Genomic DNA, 21,701 nt, shown 5'->3' on the forward strand with positions numbered 1-21,701 from the left:
GAAGGTGATATAACCTTTGACCGTCGCAAAGTTAATTGTTATGACGCGAGTTATCCACCTCTGTGACGTTTGTTGAGTCAGAAAAGATGTGACGCATCCAGAAGAGATCCAGAACAAAAACACCGAAAAGAGAAAGAAGCAGAGGGAGGGGCACGCGCTGAAGGGAAGGAAGGTGAGGGGTTGGTTGCGACTGCCACAGGTGGGCTAGTTCTGCAATGAGGGACGCTAATAGCGCTATGACCACACCTTATTTTTCCTGCAAGAAAAAAATTTGGGAAAGTTCGCGAGGCTTGGATTTTTCTTCCTGAACTGGATCTTAACGCCTGGCTACGCGGCGGCAGGTAACAACTTTTCTTGATCCGCAAAACCATTTCAATCCGATTTTTGGAATCTCTCGATCTAATAATTAATCGCTGAACACCGCGCCATTCGATACTCGGCTTCAAAGCCTGATTCCGCCGTCACAATGGATATTCATCGTTGTCGATTCGTTCCCTACAAGCCATCCGCCATCAATGCCATCGCCTTCTCTCACCCCAAGACACGCTCAGCGCAACAAGGTGTCCTCGCGCGACTTGCGATCGGACGAGCTAATGGCGATATCGAGATCTGGAACCCTCAGAATGGCTCCTGGAACCAGGAGCTAATCATTCCTGGCGGCAAAGATCGAAGCGTCGATGGATTGGTCTGGGTCAATGAGCCCGACCAGGACCTCGGCGATGGACGCGTCGTCAACGGAAAGTCAAGACTCTTCAGCATAGGTTATACTTCTACAGTCACCGAATGGGATCTCGAGACAGGACGGCCCAAGAGACACGCCAGTGGCCAACATGGAGACATCTGGTGCATGGCTGCTCAGCCCGGTGGAAGCGATAAAATCGGCCTCGGCGTCGATTCCCAAGACTCTACCAAGCTTGTCGCCGGAACAATTGATGGCGAGCTTGTCATGTACTCGATTGAGGACGACGACCTGCGATTTCAGCGAGTTCTGTTGCGATCGCCTACCAAGAAGGCTCAGATGGTCAGCATCACCTTCCAGTCACGCAGAGTCGCCATTGTCGGCTGCTCCGATAGCACGATTCGAGCGTACGATGTTACAAAGGGCCACATGTTGCGCAGGATGACACTGGGCGCTGACCATGAGGGTCGTGCTAAGGACATCATCGTCTGGTCTGTCAAGTGTCTACCCAACGGCAACATCGTCTCGGGCGATTCTACTGGCCAAGTTTGCCTCTGGGATGGCAAGACATACACCCAAGCACAGCGAATTCAAAGCCACAAGCAGGATGTTCTTAGTCTCGCAATAAGTGCCGACGGTACTTCCATCCTCAGCGGTGGCATGGATCGACGAACGATTCTTTACAAGCAGAACAGCGGTGCTGGAGCGCGATGGAGCAAGGTCTGGGGACGAAGATACCACGACCACGATGTCAAGTGTATGGCATCCTTTGAGAGTGGCAAAATCAGCGTCGTTGTTTCGGGAGGTAAGATTACATTGTGTTACTACAAGAAAGGTCATGGCTAACTCGAACAGGTCCCGATGCTAACCCCGTCGTTATCCCACTGAAGGAAATGGGACGCGAGAACCACCGTATCATGTCCAGTCTGCCGCAGCAAGCTCCTTTGTTGAGCGCACCAAAGGCTCGCTTCGTTGTCAGCTGGTGGGATAGGGAGGTTCACATCTGGCTTCTTCGACAGTCAGCTACCGACATGATCAACACCGAGAACAGCGATATCAACCAAAACCGCAAGCTGATTAAGACTATTGTTGTCAAGGGAGATTCGAATATTACCTCGGCAACTATTGACGACGAGGGTTCGCTTCTGATTGTTGCTACTGCTATCGATGTTAAGGCCTTCAGACTAGAACACCAGGATCCCGTCAGGCCCTCTGATGTCAGGGTCTGGTCTTCCGAACTTCCTTCAAAGCTTGCGGGAGTCGGTGCCACCAAGGTACAGCTGTCGCCCAACGCGCAGTGGCTCTGCGCAATCCAGGAAGGCTCTCGCGTTGTAATGGGTGCCCTCGACCCCGTTACTCCCAGACCTGAACTTGTCTTTTCACCAACTGTCCAACGACTGACACGCCTACGACGATCAGTCCCACGTCATATCCTCAACGGAGGATTGGGCAAATATGATAGGGCTATTACGCAGGTCGCCTTCTCCCCGGACTCCAAGATGCTCGCAGTGTCTGACATCGCCGGCTATATCGACACCTGGATTTTGAGCGATGGTCAAAAGATAAAGTCAGAGGGTGACGCGTCCTCATCAGGTGAGAGTGACTCTTCAGATGAGGAAGAAGAGCTCTCGCAGAACATTGAGAGGTGGATCCGTAACCCCAATGCTAAGCTACTGCCCAAGTTACAATCTGCAGCTACGGTTCTGTCATTCTCAGCCGATGTTCCTCGAGCCAAGGTCTCCCCTAGAAACTCTTTTGACGGAATTGATGGCGCAGCTGACCTTGTCGACGACTACACCCTCCTCACAATCACCTCGTCGTGGAGCTTGCGTACCTTCCACCCTCTGCAAGGCTCTCTCACCCCTTGGTCACGCCGCAATGGCCGAAGTGAGCTGCCCACTCCTGTGCAGGATCTTCTCGATCTCGCAAAGGGGGTTTTCTGGGAGGGCTCCCGTGCTTGGATCTACGGTGTTTCCTTCCTCCTTATGCTTGACTTAGCTCAAGATCTCCCTAAACCGTTGGAGAGCGACAGCAACGACAAATCGCTCAAGCGCAAGAGAACAGGTCCCTCTACCGGAGCTGGTGGCAGAATGGAGCTAGGTGCTATTGCTCCCTCGCTGGTCCGCAAGCACACTGCCGGTCAGTGGGAGGACGTTGATATGGAAGACGCCCCCCAACCCGAGGATGACATCAGCGACGATGAGGCTGAACAGCCTAACAGTGAACTCGCTCAACTACGGAACCGTGAAGTGGGCAAAGACACTGAAGCCGCTGAGACTGGCGGTGAACGCAAGAGCTGGTGGATGACCTTCAAGTACAGACCCATCTTTGGTGTCGTTCCCATCAGCACCGCAGGCCAGCCTCTCGAGGTTGCCCTGGTGGAGAGGCCGACATGGGATGTGGATATGCCCGAGAGCTACTTTGCCGTTGAGCAGTGGAGGAAGTAATGATGACTACATTCGGAGATGAGATGTTTGAGTGGATGGGATGAAAAGGTTGTCTGGGATCTGATCGTGGGGACGCATGTTCGGCGTAACTAGTTGCAAGGATGACGGACGTTCAAAGGGTCCAGACTCGAAAAGCATGATCCTGGTTTGTAGATTTGTATGTTTGTTATACTGGCTACGTAGACCAATGTGCGTACATACGGGCTATCGAATTAAAATTTTGGGATATTGGATTTCTACTGCATACGTATACCCATGTCTGCATCGTGAACATGTCAGAAACTTGTCATTTACACTAGCTGTGTATATTCCTTAGGCGAACCGTCGCATTCGTTCAACTTTAGATCCCGGTTCTCGTCCATCTAGTCTGTTTCACGGGGCTGGAGATGGACATGTCTCGCGTATCGGGGGAGTGTCATAATATCCAATATCAGACGAACTTGATGCCCCTCACGGTATCAGAAACGCTGGCCGCTTGATGAACAAGAGACGAAATTAACAGGTCCCTTCATGTAGTCTGGGGTCATTTATTTTTGTACTCTCAAATCCAGAGATCATCTTTTCTGCTACCTACTACTATGTAGGAGTGCCATGATAACTGATATCAGGCGAACGTGATGCCCAAACCAAGGCTCGAGCGAGTCACGAGCAAAAGAACAATCCCAGTCTGAGCGAATTTCTTCTCTTCAACTTACATGATATTGCCAAAGTGCACCAATCAAGTTACAAGATATGACCTCCAGTTTCTACACTAATAGCCCGTTGCACAGGTTTACCGAAAAATGTCTGGGTATTATAACAAGGCCCAGTCTTGCCCACCCCCGTCGAACGCGCGTCCACGACGGCTGAAGAAACTTCGGGTGTCATCTTGGCCTTGTCGAGCTCTGCGGCTGATAGACAGACAGGTCATGGGCCATGTTTGATGAATGCCAGGTTGGTTCGGGAAGTGGACGTTGAGATGAGGGTTCACGACAAGGGTTTGTGTGAAAGTATCTCGACATTGTTCCTTATCCTTGTGGGCTTTGACGTCGGTTGTAACTTACACGACTCATACTTTTGGATGAGTGACTAGGTAGTTGAGTCTAATGGTTCAGGGTAGACTTACGTATCAAGCATATATCCCCAGACCCGAAGCCTCGTCATGCTAGATTCTTGAATTGCCAAGAGAAGAAATAGATCCGTGCAATGAGAGTTGATCCTAGGGAAGATCCCGTCTGCCTTTCCAATGAGAGTGGTGAGCAGACGAAAGCTGAACGGAAAGTTACCGTATGTAAGAACTGCTTGTTGTATCTCTGATGCAGTGATTCTTTTGGCGATCGGTCAAGTCAGGGACCACACTTGAGGTCATAAATCCATGTGCTGGCTTTCAAGAGCTTGCGTATCACAAAACTAGCGAAATGCTTAGCCTCGGAATCTGATCTTGTCGTTGACTTGGCTTTTATGTTTCTTCTTGGCAACAATCAGTCTGCGTAACTACCGTCAAAGTAGAAAAACATCAAAACTTTTAGAAATTAGAAGCGTCTCGAGATTATCGGTCAGGAGGTGGCGATTAATAAAATCGCGTTGCGTAGGCTTCTTGTTAGAGTCGAGATATTGGGGATTGAATTGTTTTGGGTACGCAAGCCAATGTCATGGAGCGTCCAGATGACGCGGCCCTCTTTGGCGGTTGTCTTGTCACCGCACGCCCCAGTCGTAAGCGCAGCAAAATTGATCGGCAAACCGCTGAAACATGATTGGGAATAAGAACTGAACTTTGACAAAGTGGATTTTATTCCTCTGTTTGGGGCAACGTGTGCGAAAACGGTGAGTAGATCATTCACAGTTGTTTGAGATATTAATTGAGGAAACGGAAAAAGGGAAATTGATGAATGAATTCGGCTCCGATGCCCCTGTTAACTAAATTCCTCGACACGACCTGTCCCGCTGCCAAGATCGCAGGGTTGCTTCAGGTTTGTTCGAGACGTAACGTTGCTAGGTAATAAGCGCAGCAGCGCACGCAAGCAAGGCAAGGCAAGGCCAGCAAATAATCAAGGGCGCAGTAGCAGGTTGAACTGGACTGGGCGCCTGTCAGATCGCAAGCTCGGATTGGACGAGACTGCTTTAATTCCAGGGGCAGAGCGCACGCGATTGCAGACGCCAAAGCTAGTTAAGCTTCTTTTTCCAAGAGTGCCCAGCCCGTCTAGCCGGATATCATGGTAACAAGAGATTTGATGTTTGAGATGTTAGGACCAACGAGCAAGACATGTTTTATTCGTGATCAGCAGTATCAGGCAAATGCGGGTTAGGGAATAAACACGCAGTGCAGATCTCCGCGGAGTCGTTGAGGAGCATCTTGTCGGGCGTAATGTATTGGCCTCTATAATTTCGGATCAAGAAGGAACATAATTGATATCTCTTATTACAAGAGTTGAGGGCCTGACAGACAAGACAATATTAAATGTGACATTGGGCACTATAGGGTCAGGACGCCAGTTGTATTGACTCAATAGCGTTGGTGTCATTATATCTCGTCCCTGGCATCAACATCAGAGATGGACTGCATCGTGGCTTCATCTATAAGCCACATCAGATCAGATTGAACTTTAAAAACTCCGAAACGTATCGACGTGTTTATCCCGAAATGCTCATGCGCAAAGTGTTGAAACAGAACCAGAGCGTGCCAGCGGATTATGATGCACGTCAATGGAGGCAGTGGAATTGCAAGGGACAAGAGGCCGCGAGTCAAAGTGGAGTCGTGTGGAACTGGAAACAAGATGTCAGGACGGCACCGCCACGACACTGTGGCTAGTGATCGTCGACAGATGAGACAAATCTCCCTCTCAGAGGCAACTCAAATAAGCGCGATCATCTACTCAATTACAAGTTAATCTATAAAGTTCCAGGTTTGAGAGCGCGGCAGTGCGTCAATTCCCTGAAAGACTCAAGCGTGGCTCAGTGTACATAGTAGGCATAGGTAGGCTGTGCCACGATGCTATTGAACAAGGCCTTTTTTAAGGACCTCACCACTGCCTCGTCATCGCCCACCACGACGAGGGGCACGTTCCCGCTAATGTACCGATACTTGTGACTCGCAGAAAATTGCAGCGGTCGTTAGTAGCCTAGAAATGTTTCTCCGGCGGAGGAAAACCTCAGAGGCCGGAATTCTACAATGACAAATTGGGGGATACAATAGCTTGTGGAATTTGATATACTGTCAGTTGTTATTATGACATTAGTTATAACTGAATTACACTTTGTTATAGATACCCAAAAAATTAAAACCGAATTCTGTCTTTTCTCCCTCTCACTAGGACAGCCCAGTGGTCTAATGCCTGTCCTTCTCCACTGATCAAGCGGCCGATGCTTTTTTGACACGACCTGACGGTTTCTTTTCCCCGCGCTTATCAACTACTACGTTGAGTTTAGAGGCTTCACATCGAATGCATTGCCACAGATTGAGTAGATGGTGATTTTCGTTTTGATTTCCCATTCTTTGCAAGAAATCCATATTTTATTTAAAACAAGTGTCGCCTCTATGTCGTTCCTTTCTCCATCTGACTTGTATTCCGGGTCGCACGAATTTAGAGGCTGACGCTCGCTAATAATTCGCTGATGACGAAGATCTAGGCCAGGCGCCACTTTGTCTCTGGCTGTTCGGTGTTCCCCTAGAACGTACATGGGAGGTACGCACGCAATTGGTATCGATATCACTAAAAGGTCTACGTACACGTGCCTCGCGGTGCCTGGCCTGGGTAGCTGGGAAATGGGTTTCTGTCGCCTCTTGATGATGAATCTGTTTGCGTAGACTTTTTGTTAGAGTATCTGCCACAAACTATCAAAAAGATATACGCATTAATATTCGTAGGCTTCACAGGCTGTGATATTAAATACTGTCATTAGAGTCTTCACTTGGCCCGAGTATCCATCAATCTAATCCAATCAATCCTACTACGCCCGGAACAGATCAGTGGCCGTTTTCCAACAGCAAGGCAATCCCTCCAAAAGTACGAGGCCGCCGTACCAGTACATTCCCCTGCGCCCAGCGGCCCCCACCCTAGGCCGTCAGACAGTTTCTCTTATTGGTCTGAGGCTCACTGCTGACGCGTAAACTGCCATCGTAGGCTCTGACCCAGAGTGGGCTAGAGCGAACCAAAGACGCACACCCTCCCGAGACACCCCGTCCCTTTATTCCCCTGGTCCACCCTCGATTCTCATCGCCTGCCTGCTTTTGCTCCTGCCTCTCCTCTTCTTGTGCTGCGCTGTCTGGTCTGCAGTGGTCATCATCCAGCTTCTTTTCGCCAATTCGCGAACCGTTAAACTCCCTCTCATTTATTCTCACTTGCGGCGACGACGACGACGAGAATCCGATTCAACTTTGATTTCAAACCGATCCCGTCAAACGGTTCATTCTCACGACGGACTAAAAAAAGAAACGACTTCGATTGAATCTTCTTAGTCATCAAACTCGAGAGCGACCGACGGATTTGCTCTCAGATCCAAAAAAGCCCAAACAAACATTTGGGTCAACGCGTGTATTGTGGCAATCAAGCCTGCTGACACGCATCCCGTTGCTTACGACGACATTCAAACGATTAACATTACGACGAAACTTTGAGGTTTCAAACAACCTCGTAAATACCCAACGATTGAATCATCTCTCCAGCCTGGTCACATCTGGGCAACAACACCATCGATTTATCTCATATAACAACTCCCAAAACTACATCGCCCGTCTATAAACTCAAACAACCACTTTTTTATCAATATGGCGGGCCACCACACGCCTGCGGGCGATTATGGCGAGGAATGGGCGCGAGATCTTCGAGTCCAGTTCGAGGGCTTGTTACGAGACAAGCGTATGAACGATCTTCGAAACACATCTCGACAAAGCTCTCCGAGCCTGGGAGATCCATCTCATATGCAAAGCTCACCTTTCCCAGCCGATAACCGACCATCAGCGTCTCAAGGACCTGCTCTCCCTTCTTACGCCGCCCTGCGACATCTTCCCAAGATCCCGTCTCCTCCTGCTGCCGGCGACCGTGATTCTCAAAAGTTTAGAAACCTCCTCATCAGCTTATCATTAACACCAACCAAATACGAGAACCCTGGTCTGCTTGACGAGGCTTTGCAAACCATTCCATTGGATCGCATCTATGGCGAGGCCGAGGAAGAGACACAGGTTTTGCAAGCTCAGGCTGAGAGCATGGGCGATGGACGAAAACCTGAATGGGGTTATCAAGACTGTGTTATTCGGGCATTATTAAGGTACGTCATTTTCTATCCGATTTCATCGTTCGGCTAGGTGACTGACACGATCGACAGATGGTTCAAGCGATCATTCTTTAGCTGGGTCAACAACCCACCATGCCCAACCTGCTTATCTCCTACCATCGCTCAAGGCATGACTGCTCCTACACCTGAGGAGAGCGCTTGTGGTGCCCTTCGAGTTGAGTTGTATCGATGCTCTGCTCAGCATTGTGGAGCTTACGAACGCTTCCCTCGATATGGTGATGTGTGGCGATTATTGCAAACTCGACGAGGACGTGTTGGTGAATGGGCCAACTGCTTTAGCATGCTCTGCCGAGCCGTCGGTGGCCGTGTTCGCTGGGTTTGGAACGCTGAAGACCACGTCTGGACCGAGGTTTACTCTGACCACCAGAAGCGATGGGTCCATGTGGACGCTTGTGAGGAAGCATGGGATAACCCTCGTCTCTACGCTGAGGGCTGGGGTAAGAAGATGTCTTACTGCATCGCCTTTTCTATTGATGGCGCTACCGACGTTACTCGACGATACGTTCGCAAGAATCAACACGCTTCTGAGCGTAACCGATGCCCTGAGGAGGTTCTTCTCTACGTTATGCAAGAGATTAAGAACATGCGTCGTTCCAACATGAACAAGGACGAGCGCTTCCGATTGGAGAAGGAAGACACCCGCGAAGATAAGGAGCTTCGAGGCTACGTTGTGGCTTCGATTGCACAAGCCGTGACTGATCTGGTCCCCGGTTCCCCTGGTGGATCCAACCACACAACAGCCAGTGGAAGCGATACCAAGGTGCCTGCTGAGCAACCTGGCCGACAAACTGGAACTGCTGAGTGGTTGACTGCTCAACAACAACAATCTCACAATCGATATCAACCCCGCGATCCCAGCCACCGACGACCTTTGCCTTAAAGCTGCGCGCATTCATTGCGACTCTTTTATTGGCACTGCGAAACTTGTGTGCGCATGTGTATTGCTACTTGATGACCGCCACCACCAGTCATTACCACTTCACCATGGGGACCGACTATATAATACCCACACCCATGGTTCACTACGAATTTAAAACCCGAATACCTCGATGAAAGTATCACGGCCATCAAACCACACGACCTTTCCCATGATACCATCCTTTCGATGATCTTACGGCCACAAACCAAATATTCCCTTCATGTCTAATACTATACATCTTTGACAGCCATAGCATAGACTCGGCGTTGAACCATTTTCCAAGGGCGGCAGCCCGCATCATCTACCATACCAAATCAACCTGTCTTTTTTTTTTTTACTTTCTTTTGTTCATTCTTCTTTGTATAGGGGGCGCATAACGGTGGCCAGCATGGACGGGTTGGTCCTTTTGCTCCGGGGCGTTTGGATGTGTTTTCTTTAAAGGCTTTCATGAGCGAGTATGAGGCCAGGCAAAAGAGATGGTTCAGATCAGTGGATGAATAAGATAGGATAAATCAATGCCACAGTGCAGTTCCTTTCTTCCATGTTAATTGTCTTTGTGTGTGAATGTGAATGTGAATGTGATATGAGGATGTGGTCGCGAATTTTAATGTCATTGTTTGACGAGTCAGCTACTGGCCCTTTGAGGTTAGATACTTGAAAGCATCGAGTATCTGTCACGTGCCTAGCTTTGTGTGGTGCTTCCTCGAGATCTTCAACAAAGCAATTCAATACCATGTCTCTATTTTGATTGACAGCCCAATGAATCAATTGAAAGGTTTCCTGTCAAAGGCTACATCACGTGGTCGTGTCACATTAAATGCATGTCCTATCTTTAGGTGGGAAGATGGGTAGGTAGGTAGTCAATGCTTTTTCCTTGGATCTTCATCAAAGAACTTCAATTCCGTTTTCCGTTCAATAAATATCCCCATGAGTGAATTCAAAGGGCTCTTTATCAAATGTTAAAAATACCACGTAAATTACTTGAAAGAAGTGAAACGATGAATCTCGACACGGACTTGGGGAGACTTGGGGGCAGGTGCAGCAAGGCACTGGCGAAATTCACATATAAACCAAAGGGAAGGTACCCTAGAGAAAAGATATCCAACAATCACAACAACATTTTATTCTTTCCTTTCACAATCAATCTTTCTCAAACAAATCAATCACCGTCAAAATGAGAGTTCTTCGCTCACATACTCGACGCGCAGCTGCGGCTGATGAACCTCCTGTGGTTACGCCGCAGAAGAAGGTCTCATCGACTAACAAGACAGCCTCCAAAGATGTCGTCAACTTGCCAACTCCACCACTTTCTACTCGCAAGGGCAAGGTAACCAAGACCAAGAAGGCTACTGCACCCAAAAAGCAGAAGAAAGAAGCGAGTGAAGCCTCTCAGGATGTCGTCAGTTTGACTGATGATACTCTGCCAACTCCAGCACCATCTACCCGCAAGGGAAAGGGCAAGGTAACCAAACCAGTGACTGAAGATGAACCATCTCAGGCCGAGAAGGAGACCGAACCCGAGGAGCAGGAAGAGAAAACAGATCAACCCTCCCAGGCCCCTGTCGATTTGGCTGATGTTACTCTATCACCATTGCCATCAAACCGCAAGCGCAAGCTATCAGCTGAAGTTGCATCTTCCAAGGCCAAGAATGATGCTACTCCTAAAAAGCAGAAGAAGGAATCAGATCAAGCCTCCGAAGATCCCGTTGCTTTGACCCCATCGCCATCAACCCTCAAGCGCAAACTGCCAACTGAAGACGAATCGCCCAAGAAGACCACTCCCAACAAGAAGCAGAAAAAGGAAAAGCCAGAGAAGCGACTGCGCAAATTCAGAACCGAACCCCCCAAGTTCTTTGATCGTGTCCTTAACCGTTCTCTTGGGCAGACATTCTACATCATCAGCCGCACCAGTCGTGGTACTGAGACTTGTCCCGAGGAGGACTTTGAGTTGGTTGGATCGAGTGGCAATACTTACACTGTCAGTATCGGAAAGCGGCTCTCATGCAACTGCCCTCACCATTCCCTGGGATTCCAGCAGTGCAAGCACATCATCTTTGTAAGTCTAATACTTCACTGTTTTTAAACGTACTAATTTGCCGTTGTAGATCATGAAGAAGGTTCTCAACGCCCCTGATGAGCTGGTCTACCAGCAAGCCCTCATCAGCACCGAGCTCAAGTCCCTTTTCGATTCCGCGTCTTCCTTCTCAGCAGAGCCACAAGAGGAACCTGTTAAGCGCAGACCCATCGAGGGAGATTGCCCCATCTGCTACTGCAAGCTTGACGAGAAGAAGAAGGCTTCCATCGTTTGGTGCTCTGCAGCTTGCGGTCACAACTTCCACATGCAGTGCCTTAAGATTTGCGCTCGTCCTGGAAAAGTGAAATGCCCGGTGTGTCGCAGCGACTGGAAGGGTAACAAGAAGCTGGTGACCGATATCCAGATGGATGAGCAGGATGCCATTCAGCGCTTTGTCAAGGCTGGGAATGGTGTCAGCGCTGGGGATTATACCGACGAAAACGGCGAGGTTGATACCAGTCTGATCAACGGCCATCTCGGAGGTACGTTGTGATCGACAATAGTTGTTATTGTTTGATGACTGAATTGCTCTAGCAGCTCTGTCGACCTCTGCGCGATGGTACAAGTATAGCGACCATGTCAAGAACGAACTAAATTCATAACAAAGATGCGATCAGAGACATAGAGATGAGAGATGGGGTTTTTCTTTTGTGCGATTTACTGGTAACCATGAAGCAGTGCGATCTCTCGTTGAGATTATGGAGCATGGCGCGTTCGGATGTTTTTACGAATGGTACCTGAAGGAAGGCATACGGCGTTTTGCTCTTGTCATAGACTTGTGAATTATGAGCCGAGGCTCGATGCTTCAATGCAATTGATTGTTTTTACTTATCCCGGCTGTCTGTTTGGATGTGATGTCAGCGTGTTCCATGGTTGAGATAAAAGCGTGACCACGGCGTGAGTTCGACTGTAAGGACACGACACTTGACAAAGAGGAAAGCGGCCGCGTCCAGGCTGCTTTGTGAGATCTCTGATGCGTCTCAAAGCCATAATTAGACTGCCAAGGTTCAACAAGCCATTTCTCAACAAACACTACCCGTTGTTGTCGTGGGGATGGGACAAACTGTCGTGACGGGCGATAAGCCAAATATAGTGGCAGAAAAAATGGCCTCCTATGGCATAAAGTGATATACTAATTTCGTCTCTTATGCTTCTAGCGGTCAATTGTTCTGATAGCCTGAGGACAGAACACTCTGTCCTTTTCAACAAACTCAAGAGTGTTTTTGATTTCAGGTCATTACTTTGAGTTACCCAATTACGAAACTCCGCAAAAAGGATCGAAATACTAAACTCGGCGCGCCAAAGGATCTTCGGCGGCGGACTTCGGCGGTTTCGGTGGGTCCCCTCCGAACATATCCACCTCCACCGCCGAGACACCGACTCCGCCGCCGGAAGCAAGTAAATAAAAGGGCATTCTTCTTCTGATTCTCTATAGATAGTAAACAAATAACTCGGATCATCACTCTAAGCAAAATGTCCAAGTTACCGTCTACCACTCGAACCCTCGTTGCACCTAAAAAATGTCTCCCAGCTGAGTACACAGTAATTGAGGAACCAATCCCAACCATCACCAAACCAAATGAAGTTCTTGTCAAGATGAAGGCTGTTTGTATCAATACCGGTGATACGCAGTTTGCTTCTGGACAGATGAGTATACTTATTGGTGATCGCGTGTAAGTCATCACATACATACACACCCAAAGGCAATCCTCTTACGAAAAGTACAGGAAATTTCCATTTGCTCTCGGCATGGAGGGCTCAGGCGTGGTGATAGCTGTTGGATCAGCTGTCACGGACTTCAAAGTCGACGACGAAGTCTACGGCGTGGAATATGAGAAGCCTCTATTCAGTCGACCACCTGCAAAATGGTGTTCAGACTACGTCGTCACAGAAGCCAAATTCTTGCACAAGAAACCGGAGCATGCGTCCTTTGAAGAAGCGGCTTCTTTGCCGGCCCTAACGGTAGTTGCGTACCAAACCATCAAGAATGGATTACAACTCAGAGGACTAGATGATCTTGTGGGACAGACGGTGTACATACCAGCTGCTCTCAGCGGAACTGGTTCTTTGATGATCCAAGTCGCCAAGAATTACTTTGGCGCCGAAAAGATCATTTCGACTACTTCAACAGCCAAGATGGGTCTTGTTGGAGAGTATCTTCCCGACCTGGTTGATCAACTCTATGACTACAAAACTCAAAACGTGGTTAAAATGGTTGGTCGAGGCACCGTTGACTTTGCAGTCAGCACCCAATTCAGCACACTAGACGACTGCATAGCTATCCTCAAACCAGAAACAGGGATCCTTGCAAGTATCGCAAGCGTGCCCAAGAGTGAAGTCATGCTCAAGATGATGGGTCCCAAGCTCTTCCCAGTCTGGCTCGGATGGCTTCTAGACATGTTTCAATGGTGGTATACGTGGAAGCTACGCGGTACCAACATAAAGTATGAGTTCTTTTCAGGAAATCCCGGTATCAGGGAGGATATGGAAGTTGTTGCGGGTATGATCAAGCAAGGCAAGGTCAAAGGGATTTGTACTGTGGTGGATTTTGAGAACTTGGAGGATATTAGGAAAGCGTGTGATAAGACCTACAAGATTCAAGGAGGTCCGGGCAAGTTGGTGATTCGGATGTAAGGAGCCGGCTGAGTTTTTCAGGTTTGTTTTTACAGGCGAGTGTATTTCAATGAGGGTTTCCTTAACTTGTTGATGTGGCACCGTATTATTCCGTGTCAAAGTTTGTCTTCGTCCAGACACCCTCATGATAATGAACCTAATCATCCAGACGAAAGTCTGTTCGAGGGCATATAACCCTTCCAAACCCTCTGTCAAAATGGACACGAAATTCTTCCCTTTCATCACCCCCCAAAACTTCACCTTTCACACACTCCCCAAATCTCCCACCATGAATCTCCGAAACGGTAAAGAAACTGGCCACCTTCGACCAAAAACTCCAAAGGCCCTCCGGATACCAAAGACTCCGGAAAACCCACTGTCCGAAGACTCTGTCGCTCCTCTGGTCAAGGATGATGTGCCCGAGGAGAAGGACACAAGATACCTGGAGGATATTGTGGCAGAGAATGTTACGTATCCTGTATGTCGAGCCCTCTGGAAGTTCATCTTGTCCCCTCTCTGGCAATGGATAATTCGACCAACTCTCTGGGAGTATATACTGCGCCCGGTTCTCTGGGAGAGAATCCTACGACAAGGTCTCTGGGAGGGATTCTCTCGACGAATCATTTTTGATGGAGTGTTGAAGCAGATTCTCTTCCACGGACTAGTACAAAGCTTCCTGGGAGAGAGAGTGTTTCTTCCTCTATACCAGATGTGCGAGGTATTAGTGTTTCCTCTGGTACAGAGGATCTTTGAGACGGTTGTGTACCCCCTATATCGGCAACTTGTACAGAAATTACCTGCGTCCGCACGACGTAAGGTAAAGTCGATATTGTCTCCCATTTACCGGGAACTGGAGGATATATCGGGTCCCTTCCGAGAAATGGTCTGGGACCCGATACTGTACCCTCTAGTGGGTCAAATACGCCCGGAAGAGCTGCTGTCGTTTCTCTTTGTCTTGCGAATCTCGACCAACATCACTTTCGCCTCGGATCAAGCATATCTCTCTAGATGGGGGGTAAGTCCATTACCCAACGATTCAACTAGCTATTGAACACAGCTAACTTGTAATAGTATCGACCTGACACAGAAGATTTCTCGAAGCGTTCGATTACAGAGTTTGGACAGATCCCTTTTCAAGACAAGTATTCGTGGTGTTGGTTGCTTCAATGGATATTGTGGATTCTGTGGGCATGAGAAAAGGGAAATTTGAAGGAAGTCGATGGTTCTTTTGTTGCTTTTTGTTCATATATATATATACGGTTTCTTCTTATTACTGTCGTACTTTTGGGGGCCTAATGTTAAGCTCACGTCTCTTTCCACACCGTTGGGGAGTTGCCTGCCACGATGTTTCTAGCGTCGTTAAGTGTAGTACGTGGTTCCTATGGATATCAATGCTGTTGCACCCTTCTCTAGAAGTAGCTTTACAATTTCATCATTGCCTCGAGCTGAAGCAGCTTGTAGAGCAGTTCCATAGACCCCGCAAATACCTGATGCATTGACATCCGCACCTTTCTCTAGCAGTAGCTTCACAATGTCATAATGGCCTACGATTGAAGCGGCTTCTAGAGAAGTATTGTATCGGTATTCGCCCTTTGCATTGATATCCGCACCCTTCTCTAGCAGTAGCTTCACAATGGCATAGCGACCTTCAGCTGAAGCAGCTTGTATAGCAGTACCATATCGATATCCGTCTGGTGCATTGACATCTGCACCCTTCTCTAACAGCAGCTCTACAATCTCATAGTGACCTGCAGCTGAAGAAGCTTGTAGAGCAGTGTCATAGCTGTAACCGTCTTGTGTATTGACATCTGCTCCCTTCTCTAACAGTAGCTCCACAACCTCATAGTAGCCTTTAGTTGTAGCAGCTTTTAGAGCATTACCGTATCGCCCACCTGCGGCATTGATATCCGCCCCTTTGTCAATCAGGACTCGGGCCACATTTGGAAGCCCTGTCAGGCAAACGTAATAGAGCCTGGACGCCGTTGGGAGGTCAGGATACTTCAGCGAAGGCCATTCCGCTCGATATAGTCGACACCATCGTTCGAAAGTATCTTTTCCCTCTAAGAACGTCAAAATTTCTTGTAAAGAATCTTGGAACACCTCTGCCGAAGCACCGAAACTCGTCCATGTTCTCGCTGCGAAACGTGCCATTGGAAAGTCGTACTCGACGTGTTCAATATCGTCATTACTAGTCGTGATATCCTTTAGGTACGTCAGGCATGTTCGCGTGATGATATTACTGGCTGCTAGAAGTTCGAAGTCCGCTCGATCTTCCAGAAATTCCTGGACCGAGAAGTGCGCAAGGTGCAGCTCATTGATTGTGCCCTCTGTTGTATTCACTTCAACGATTGAGATCAAGCCAGGAGCATATTGTAAGACTAGTCCATCTTCAAAAGGTCGGCATTCGGCATCGAAATATGACGGGTTTACGTCTATGTTCGTTGCAATAACTTCCTTTGCCTCTTGTAAAGTCAGTGGCGACGGGGAATGAACAAGGAAGTGCAGGAGACGCTTGGCGCTATCTGCGAGATTCTCCGGGATGTTCTGCAGCATTCGTTCGTATGTCTCTGCAAGGTCTCCGGGTAGGCTATCGAGTGCGCTCTTCATCATTTTCGGGTTCAGGCATTTTGCGAGATCGTCCATTTGACAAGCTGCCCATCTAAACCTATAGAAACTGTTAAGAAACGGCTTGACACGGAAGCAATGTAAACTAGATAGCGACTCACATTCCATCGGATCCCTCACCAATTCGTGTTCGAATCAGTTCTACAAGATCCTCTGACAACTCCCTTCTCTTGAACTCTTCTCTTTCTGTAAGCTGATATGTGACAAAGGACCGGATATCTTCATTCAGAGCCTGCTTGTCAACCGGGAAGCAGCTTTCTTGTCCTATGATGGGAAGTATACCCTGTTGTAAATCTGGTTCAGGCCGGCTGGTATAAAGTAACCGAACATGATGCAGTTCAGGGTCAGATCTCGTATCTTTGATCCATCGCAGAAGCTCATTTCTGGTCGTTGATTCATCCAATGCATCTAGAACAACGCACGCATCTTTCTCTTCTGTGAGCATTCTGCGTACAATATCAGACAGCGCTTTCGTAGAAGGCTGATGTGGGCGGCTGTGCTTGAATAAGTCATCAAGGTGTTTTCTACACCCGGCTCCACATTCATATAATTGAAATGCAAGCGAACGTAACATGGAATCCGTGGTCTTTTTCCCCCCGTCACTGAAGTCAAAGTAGAATCGAAGAAGGAGTCCGCGATACGTCTCGGCCAGATGATCTAAAATAGTCGTGCTAAGAACCGTCTTGCCGCATCCCGCGAAGCCATGCAGCCATAAGTGTCGATTGGACCCTGAACACCATGAGTGGAAGAAAGGTTTGTTTAAAAGCCACATTCCTGTGCCTTCATGGCGGAGCTTCCTTGCATGGTTGACGTTGGTAGATGGATCGGGCGGGCGTAGCCAGCTCTTGATCCCATCATGATGGAATAGGGATCCCATTCGATCAACGGCGACTTGTGTTGCGAGCGTGGTCTTCTCTATTTGACTCACAGATTGTCCAACTATTTTACTATTAGAATATATTGAGACGAGAACATCGATTTACTAACTTGTTTCGAGTATGCGGTTTTCTGCCTCAACTTTGTTAGGCGGAATCTGCCCCAGAAGCTCCTTCGTATACGCTGATGCTATCATTGCTGCGTACCCTTGCCACTCTTTATTCTTATGCGAATCAGCATAGTCGCAAATACCACGGACTACTAAACACGGGAAATGGTTCATCAGGCCGGCTGCTTCCATCTCGAAACAGAGCACACCCTTCTCTGCAGTCAGCTTATCTCGGATCAACGCATCCTTCATCAGTTGGTTGGCGCTAGCAATGAGTCCATAGTGAACGACCGTGCTATCGTCTTCTTGGCCGCGCTCTGGTCGAGTCACCAAGTGTTCCGGATCGTCGCCACAAGCGTTGCTACACGTTTGCAGCGAGTTTCGATGCGCAAACTCCGATCGGTATAACCTGTCACTTGAGGTTGGCGGTTGCGAAAAGTTCCTACGGAGCTTAGGCTTCTGTTCCAAAGTCTTCCTGACTGTGGTGTCGAGCTCATTTTCGTCTGCCATGTAACGCGTCTCCAGTGCGCCTACTGCAGCCAGAAGGAGCTGTGGTGGTTGATTCAGGTGCTGTGTATGTTGGAATGTCTGGTCCTGGATTGTCTTGCCAAAGTCGTACTGAAAAACACCGCCTTGATCACCATCACGACTGCTCACCACGATATCTCCCAGGCGGATGTCGTGTGCTGGACTTGGAGCGCCACCACCGATACCAACCATAAGGCCGATGCGGACATTAGGGAAGCTATGTAACATATCGTTGGCAACCGTGGCCGCTGTCGTGGTCCCATATTCGCCTTTCGGTAGACTTGCCATAACGACGTTGTGACGTCCAACCCTGCCTAGGATGTAGACATTGCTGTCATTTTGGCTGACGTATTCTGGAGGCTTGTGTCGTTCGTCCAAGAATTGCTGGGCTGCCGCAGACTCAATGGGAAGAGCAGATATCCAGCCGATAGTGTATATCTGCGGATCTGAGTATATCTCTGGATCTGACATGGCTTGATGGCGATAGAGGCAAAACACGTCGAAGGATGGCAGGAAAAAATCAAGATTTATAGTATAAAGTCGCTGAATACTGGCGGTTTCGAAGGAAGAATGATACAAAATATGCAATTAGGATTGGGTATTGCCTCTGCCTAGTTTATATAGGTAATTAGGTTCAGTTCAGCTCAGGTTGATTCCTACCCAATTGGCGAGTACGAACTGTTGGTCTGACACTCAGCTCCAGCTTTTTTCTCCCAATACCTTCAGTTGTATGCATCTTTAATTGGACAGATTCTGGGTATGCTTGTTTTCCTCCTGCAGGCAGGCTGCCATTTCGAGTCAGCAGGCTGAGACTTGGCTTGACAGCTGTTATTATAATATGTAGTTATCAGTCTTTTTGGGGCCTGGGGAGATACGTACTTGCGGGGGTATATAACTTTAATTGTAGTATGTATAATAAGTTTCTTATACTGCCTGCCTCAGAGAAGGGCAAAGATCGGAATTGGAATTGGGGATGTGGTCTCAATTCGGAAGGGGAAGCGATTATTGTTTTTATGAATATTCACGATTTCTATCTAAAGATAGGCCATAATATATGATAGAACTTCCAAGCATCGAGGGTCTTCGATTATGGTCTTATTTACTAGTGTAACATTCCCTAAGGCATTTTTGTCGAACAATACAGAGCAGTTCGCCTTGTGTGAGTTGACGGATCGTACTCGGACATTCTAGATAGTAACTCTGTGCTACCCATCCGTCGTGGAGGAGGTCAAATGTGCAACTTGTAACGCTCAGCTTTGTAGCACCGCCTCGAATTCATTGCCAGTACGAGGTTGCGGCTCTTTGCCCACATGAGCTGGTTCTACTTATTAATCCGTTACACCCCCATATCATCGATCTTTTTGTCCTCTGCCATCTCACTCTTTCTGATGGAGACTGAAGTTGTCGTCGCTATTGCTTACTCGACTGCTGGGCTGGCCGTGTCCTGCGTTGGAGTCTATTTCGCTTACCGCTTGCATCAAAAGAGCAAGTGGAAGGATTTCAAGAAGTGGTTTGGCAGATGAGGAAGTTGAAGTACTAGGCACAGTCTTTGGTCGATAGACTAAGGTATTTTATCGACTTTCCCCACAAGTGTTACAAGTACTGACATTAATTAGCCCACCATCATCAACAGCCGTCTACTTTACGACCGACACATCAAAGTGAACACAATATACTACCCATAGCCATCTTCCGAATGGACACTTGAGTAAGAGCAGAGTACTACACGACCGGGGTTGTAGTATAGAAGCTGGACGATATTCCAAGGGCTAAGTGATATGGGAGGAGTATTATCGGTTTAGTGTAGAGTGTGGGTAGGGTATTGCAGTCTTTGTTTCCCTCGATCGTTCCGATAGTCTGTAGCCTCTCCCTCGCTAGTAAAAGTCGGAGTAGAACAATGGGTTCTTGTGGACTTGAGCTTGATAGAATTTAATGTTAGAACAGAGAAATCCCTGCCATTGGCAACCCCCCTACAAGTGATTGCTCCTGGGGATAATTTAACCAGGGATCTGAAAGATGTCGAGTGCTCCCAAGCATTTTTGATTGGAAGCTATAAAAATTTCTGACATGATGGCCCATCCAAGTGGTGGCCTAGAGAACTTATGCAACGCCGCATTTCCATGCACTGATGACGGGTCATCCCTTGCATTCTTTAGCGCCGGCAAGAGTGACAAAACCCCCCACAACGTCAATATCACTTCCCAAAAAGGCAATATTTTCTTTGTCGCATCTTGGGTTGTAAGTCAATATTCAAGAAGAGAATTTACAATCGAAGCTCCAATGCTTATCAAATTCCAGGTATAGCAAAATATATATGTAAAGTCGTATGCTAATATGACTGACAATATATATGTATAAATCTACCCCAAAGATATCTAGCAACAAGAAGCCGAAAGCACTATACATGCTATCTACATTTCACTGCTTCATCTTTTTACTGCGGCCATGGAAACAAGATTCAAATTTAAGATTTTTAACAAGACTTCTAAATAGAACAGAAACCAAGTCATTATTGCAAGACTTGATCAAGTTGTTGACCTTCCGGTTGTCCAAGTACGCTCGATGAGTTCGAACCCGCAAGCTGCGGCTGTACTGTTGGCACAGGAGGAAGTTGTAGAGCAGGAGATGATACTCTGAGATATTGGAGGTCAGCGATGAAACAGGAACAGGCATCGCAAAAACATACGAAAGCACCGTCCGTACCTTAAAGAAGCAGGATCAAGCCGCATCATAACAAGTTCAATAGTTGATGTCTCAATATCGTTACGAGCGATATGGCGACGGCGGTGTGCTGCATAGGCGAGCCAAGCACTCAACGACGACACAAGTAATCCCGGAATTGTACTTATGATAGTTACAATGGCATCCGTAGAAAGGCTACCCATGTTAACACGATTCGATTCGGGCCAGATAAGAAAGAATGAACAACGGGATTGTTTTAATTCAGACGATTCGAGGAGTTGATATTCCCTTTAAATGTCTGCTAGGACTAATATATACAAAAAAAAGGTAGACGTGGGGGTAAGGTGGTAATGTCCTGCGCAAGCTAGCCCCTGCAACCCGATAGCCCGAGGCCGGTGAGGGAGTGGGGGCTCATCACTATGGGCCATTCCAGACATCCAACCATCTGCTGAACAAGTGGTAGATGGCAGAACCTATGCCGTGTTAGTCTTTTCAGGAAGTTTAGTGGGAAAAGTGATATCCATGGAGCCGTAACAGAGGATTTGAAGTTGCTGCGCACAAGTTTAACTTAAATTGGTTAGGAGATCCTGACGGTCAGAGAGCGCCAAGGCTCATCACCGAAAGCCATGTTGTTGTTTCAAACCCCTTCAGTTCTGCTCAGAGATCAAGAGTAAGGTCAAGTGAAATGATTGTCAGTAGGGATTAAATGCTACGCTATGCTAAGCGTCAGGAGTAAAATAAGCATTTTAGAACATTTTAGTTCCCGACTAGTCTAATATGGGGAAGCGAGACTTAGGTAGTAGTTAAACCCATGGAAGAACATCTTTATTTTAGCATGAACAGAATGTACATCTAACCGGGAATAAACAATAAGTATT

At 47.8% G+C, this 21,701-nt stretch overlaps 6 protein-coding genes across 6 annotated transcripts; 5 read left to right on the top strand and 1 right to left on the bottom strand.

The window, feature by feature from the left end:
* Positions 1 to 466: 466 nt before the first annotated feature.
* Positions 467 to 3,126, top strand: FSST1_003071 (small subunit rRNA maturation protein UTP4; the record flags this gene model as incomplete). Its single annotated transcript, XM_083229118.1, has 2 exons — positions 467 to 1,484; positions 1,535 to 3,126. 2 exons carry the CDS (start codon positions 467 to 469, stop codon positions 3,124 to 3,126), a joined length of 2,610 nt encoding a protein of 869 aa, XP_083086501.1.
* A 4,744-nt stretch (positions 3,127 to 7,870) lies between these two features.
* On the top strand, positions 7,871 to 9,277 carry FSST1_003072 (peptide-N4-(N-acetyl-beta-glucosaminyl)asparagine amidase; the record flags this gene model as incomplete). Its single annotated transcript, XM_083229119.1, has 2 exons — positions 7,871 to 8,370; positions 8,428 to 9,277. The coding sequence occupies 2 exons, from the start codon at positions 7,871 to 7,873 to the stop codon at positions 9,275 to 9,277; spliced, it is 1,350 nt and encodes a 449-aa protein (XP_083086502.1).
* A 1,213-nt stretch (positions 9,278 to 10,490) lies between these two features.
* On the top strand, positions 10,491 to 11,992 carry FSST1_003073 (uncharacterized protein; the record flags this gene model as incomplete). Its single annotated transcript, XM_083229120.1, has 3 exons — positions 10,491 to 11,372; positions 11,422 to 11,872; positions 11,925 to 11,992. 3 exons carry the CDS (start codon positions 10,491 to 10,493, stop codon positions 11,990 to 11,992), a joined length of 1,401 nt encoding a protein of 466 aa, XP_083086503.1.
* An 871-nt stretch (positions 11,993 to 12,863) lies between these two features.
* On the top strand, positions 12,864 to 14,024 carry FSST1_003074 (NADP-dependent oxidoreductase; the record flags this gene model as incomplete). The annotated part of the gene is made up of 2 exons (XM_083229121.1): positions 12,864 to 13,063; positions 13,118 to 14,024. 2 exons carry the CDS (start codon positions 12,864 to 12,866, stop codon positions 14,022 to 14,024), a joined length of 1,107 nt encoding a protein of 368 aa, XP_083086504.1.
* Positions 14,025 to 14,220: 196 nt separating this feature from the next.
* FSST1_003075 (uncharacterized protein) lies at positions 14,221 to 15,197 on the top strand (the record flags this gene model as incomplete). Its single annotated transcript, XM_083229122.1, has 2 exons — positions 14,221 to 15,018; positions 15,075 to 15,197. The coding sequence occupies 2 exons, from the start codon at positions 14,221 to 14,223 to the stop codon at positions 15,195 to 15,197; spliced, it is 921 nt and encodes a 306-aa protein (XP_083086505.1).
* A 165-nt stretch (positions 15,198 to 15,362) lies between these two features.
* On the bottom strand, positions 15,363 to 18,612 carry FSST1_003076 (uncharacterized protein; the record flags this gene model as incomplete). Its single annotated transcript, XM_083229123.1, has 3 exons — positions 15,363 to 16,668; positions 16,730 to 17,567; positions 17,616 to 18,612. 3 exons carry the CDS (start codon positions 18,610 to 18,612, stop codon positions 15,363 to 15,365), a joined length of 3,141 nt encoding a protein of 1,046 aa, XP_083086506.1.
* Between the last annotated feature and the right edge of the window lie 3,089 nt (positions 18,613 to 21,701).

The sequence above is a fragment of the Fusarium sambucinum genome, chromosome I (assembly GCF_050947815.1).
Source record: "Fusarium sambucinum isolate potato_lamoka chromosome I, whole genome shotgun sequence".
Taxonomy (NCBI): domain Eukaryota; kingdom Fungi; phylum Ascomycota; class Sordariomycetes; order Hypocreales; family Nectriaceae; genus Fusarium; species Fusarium sambucinum.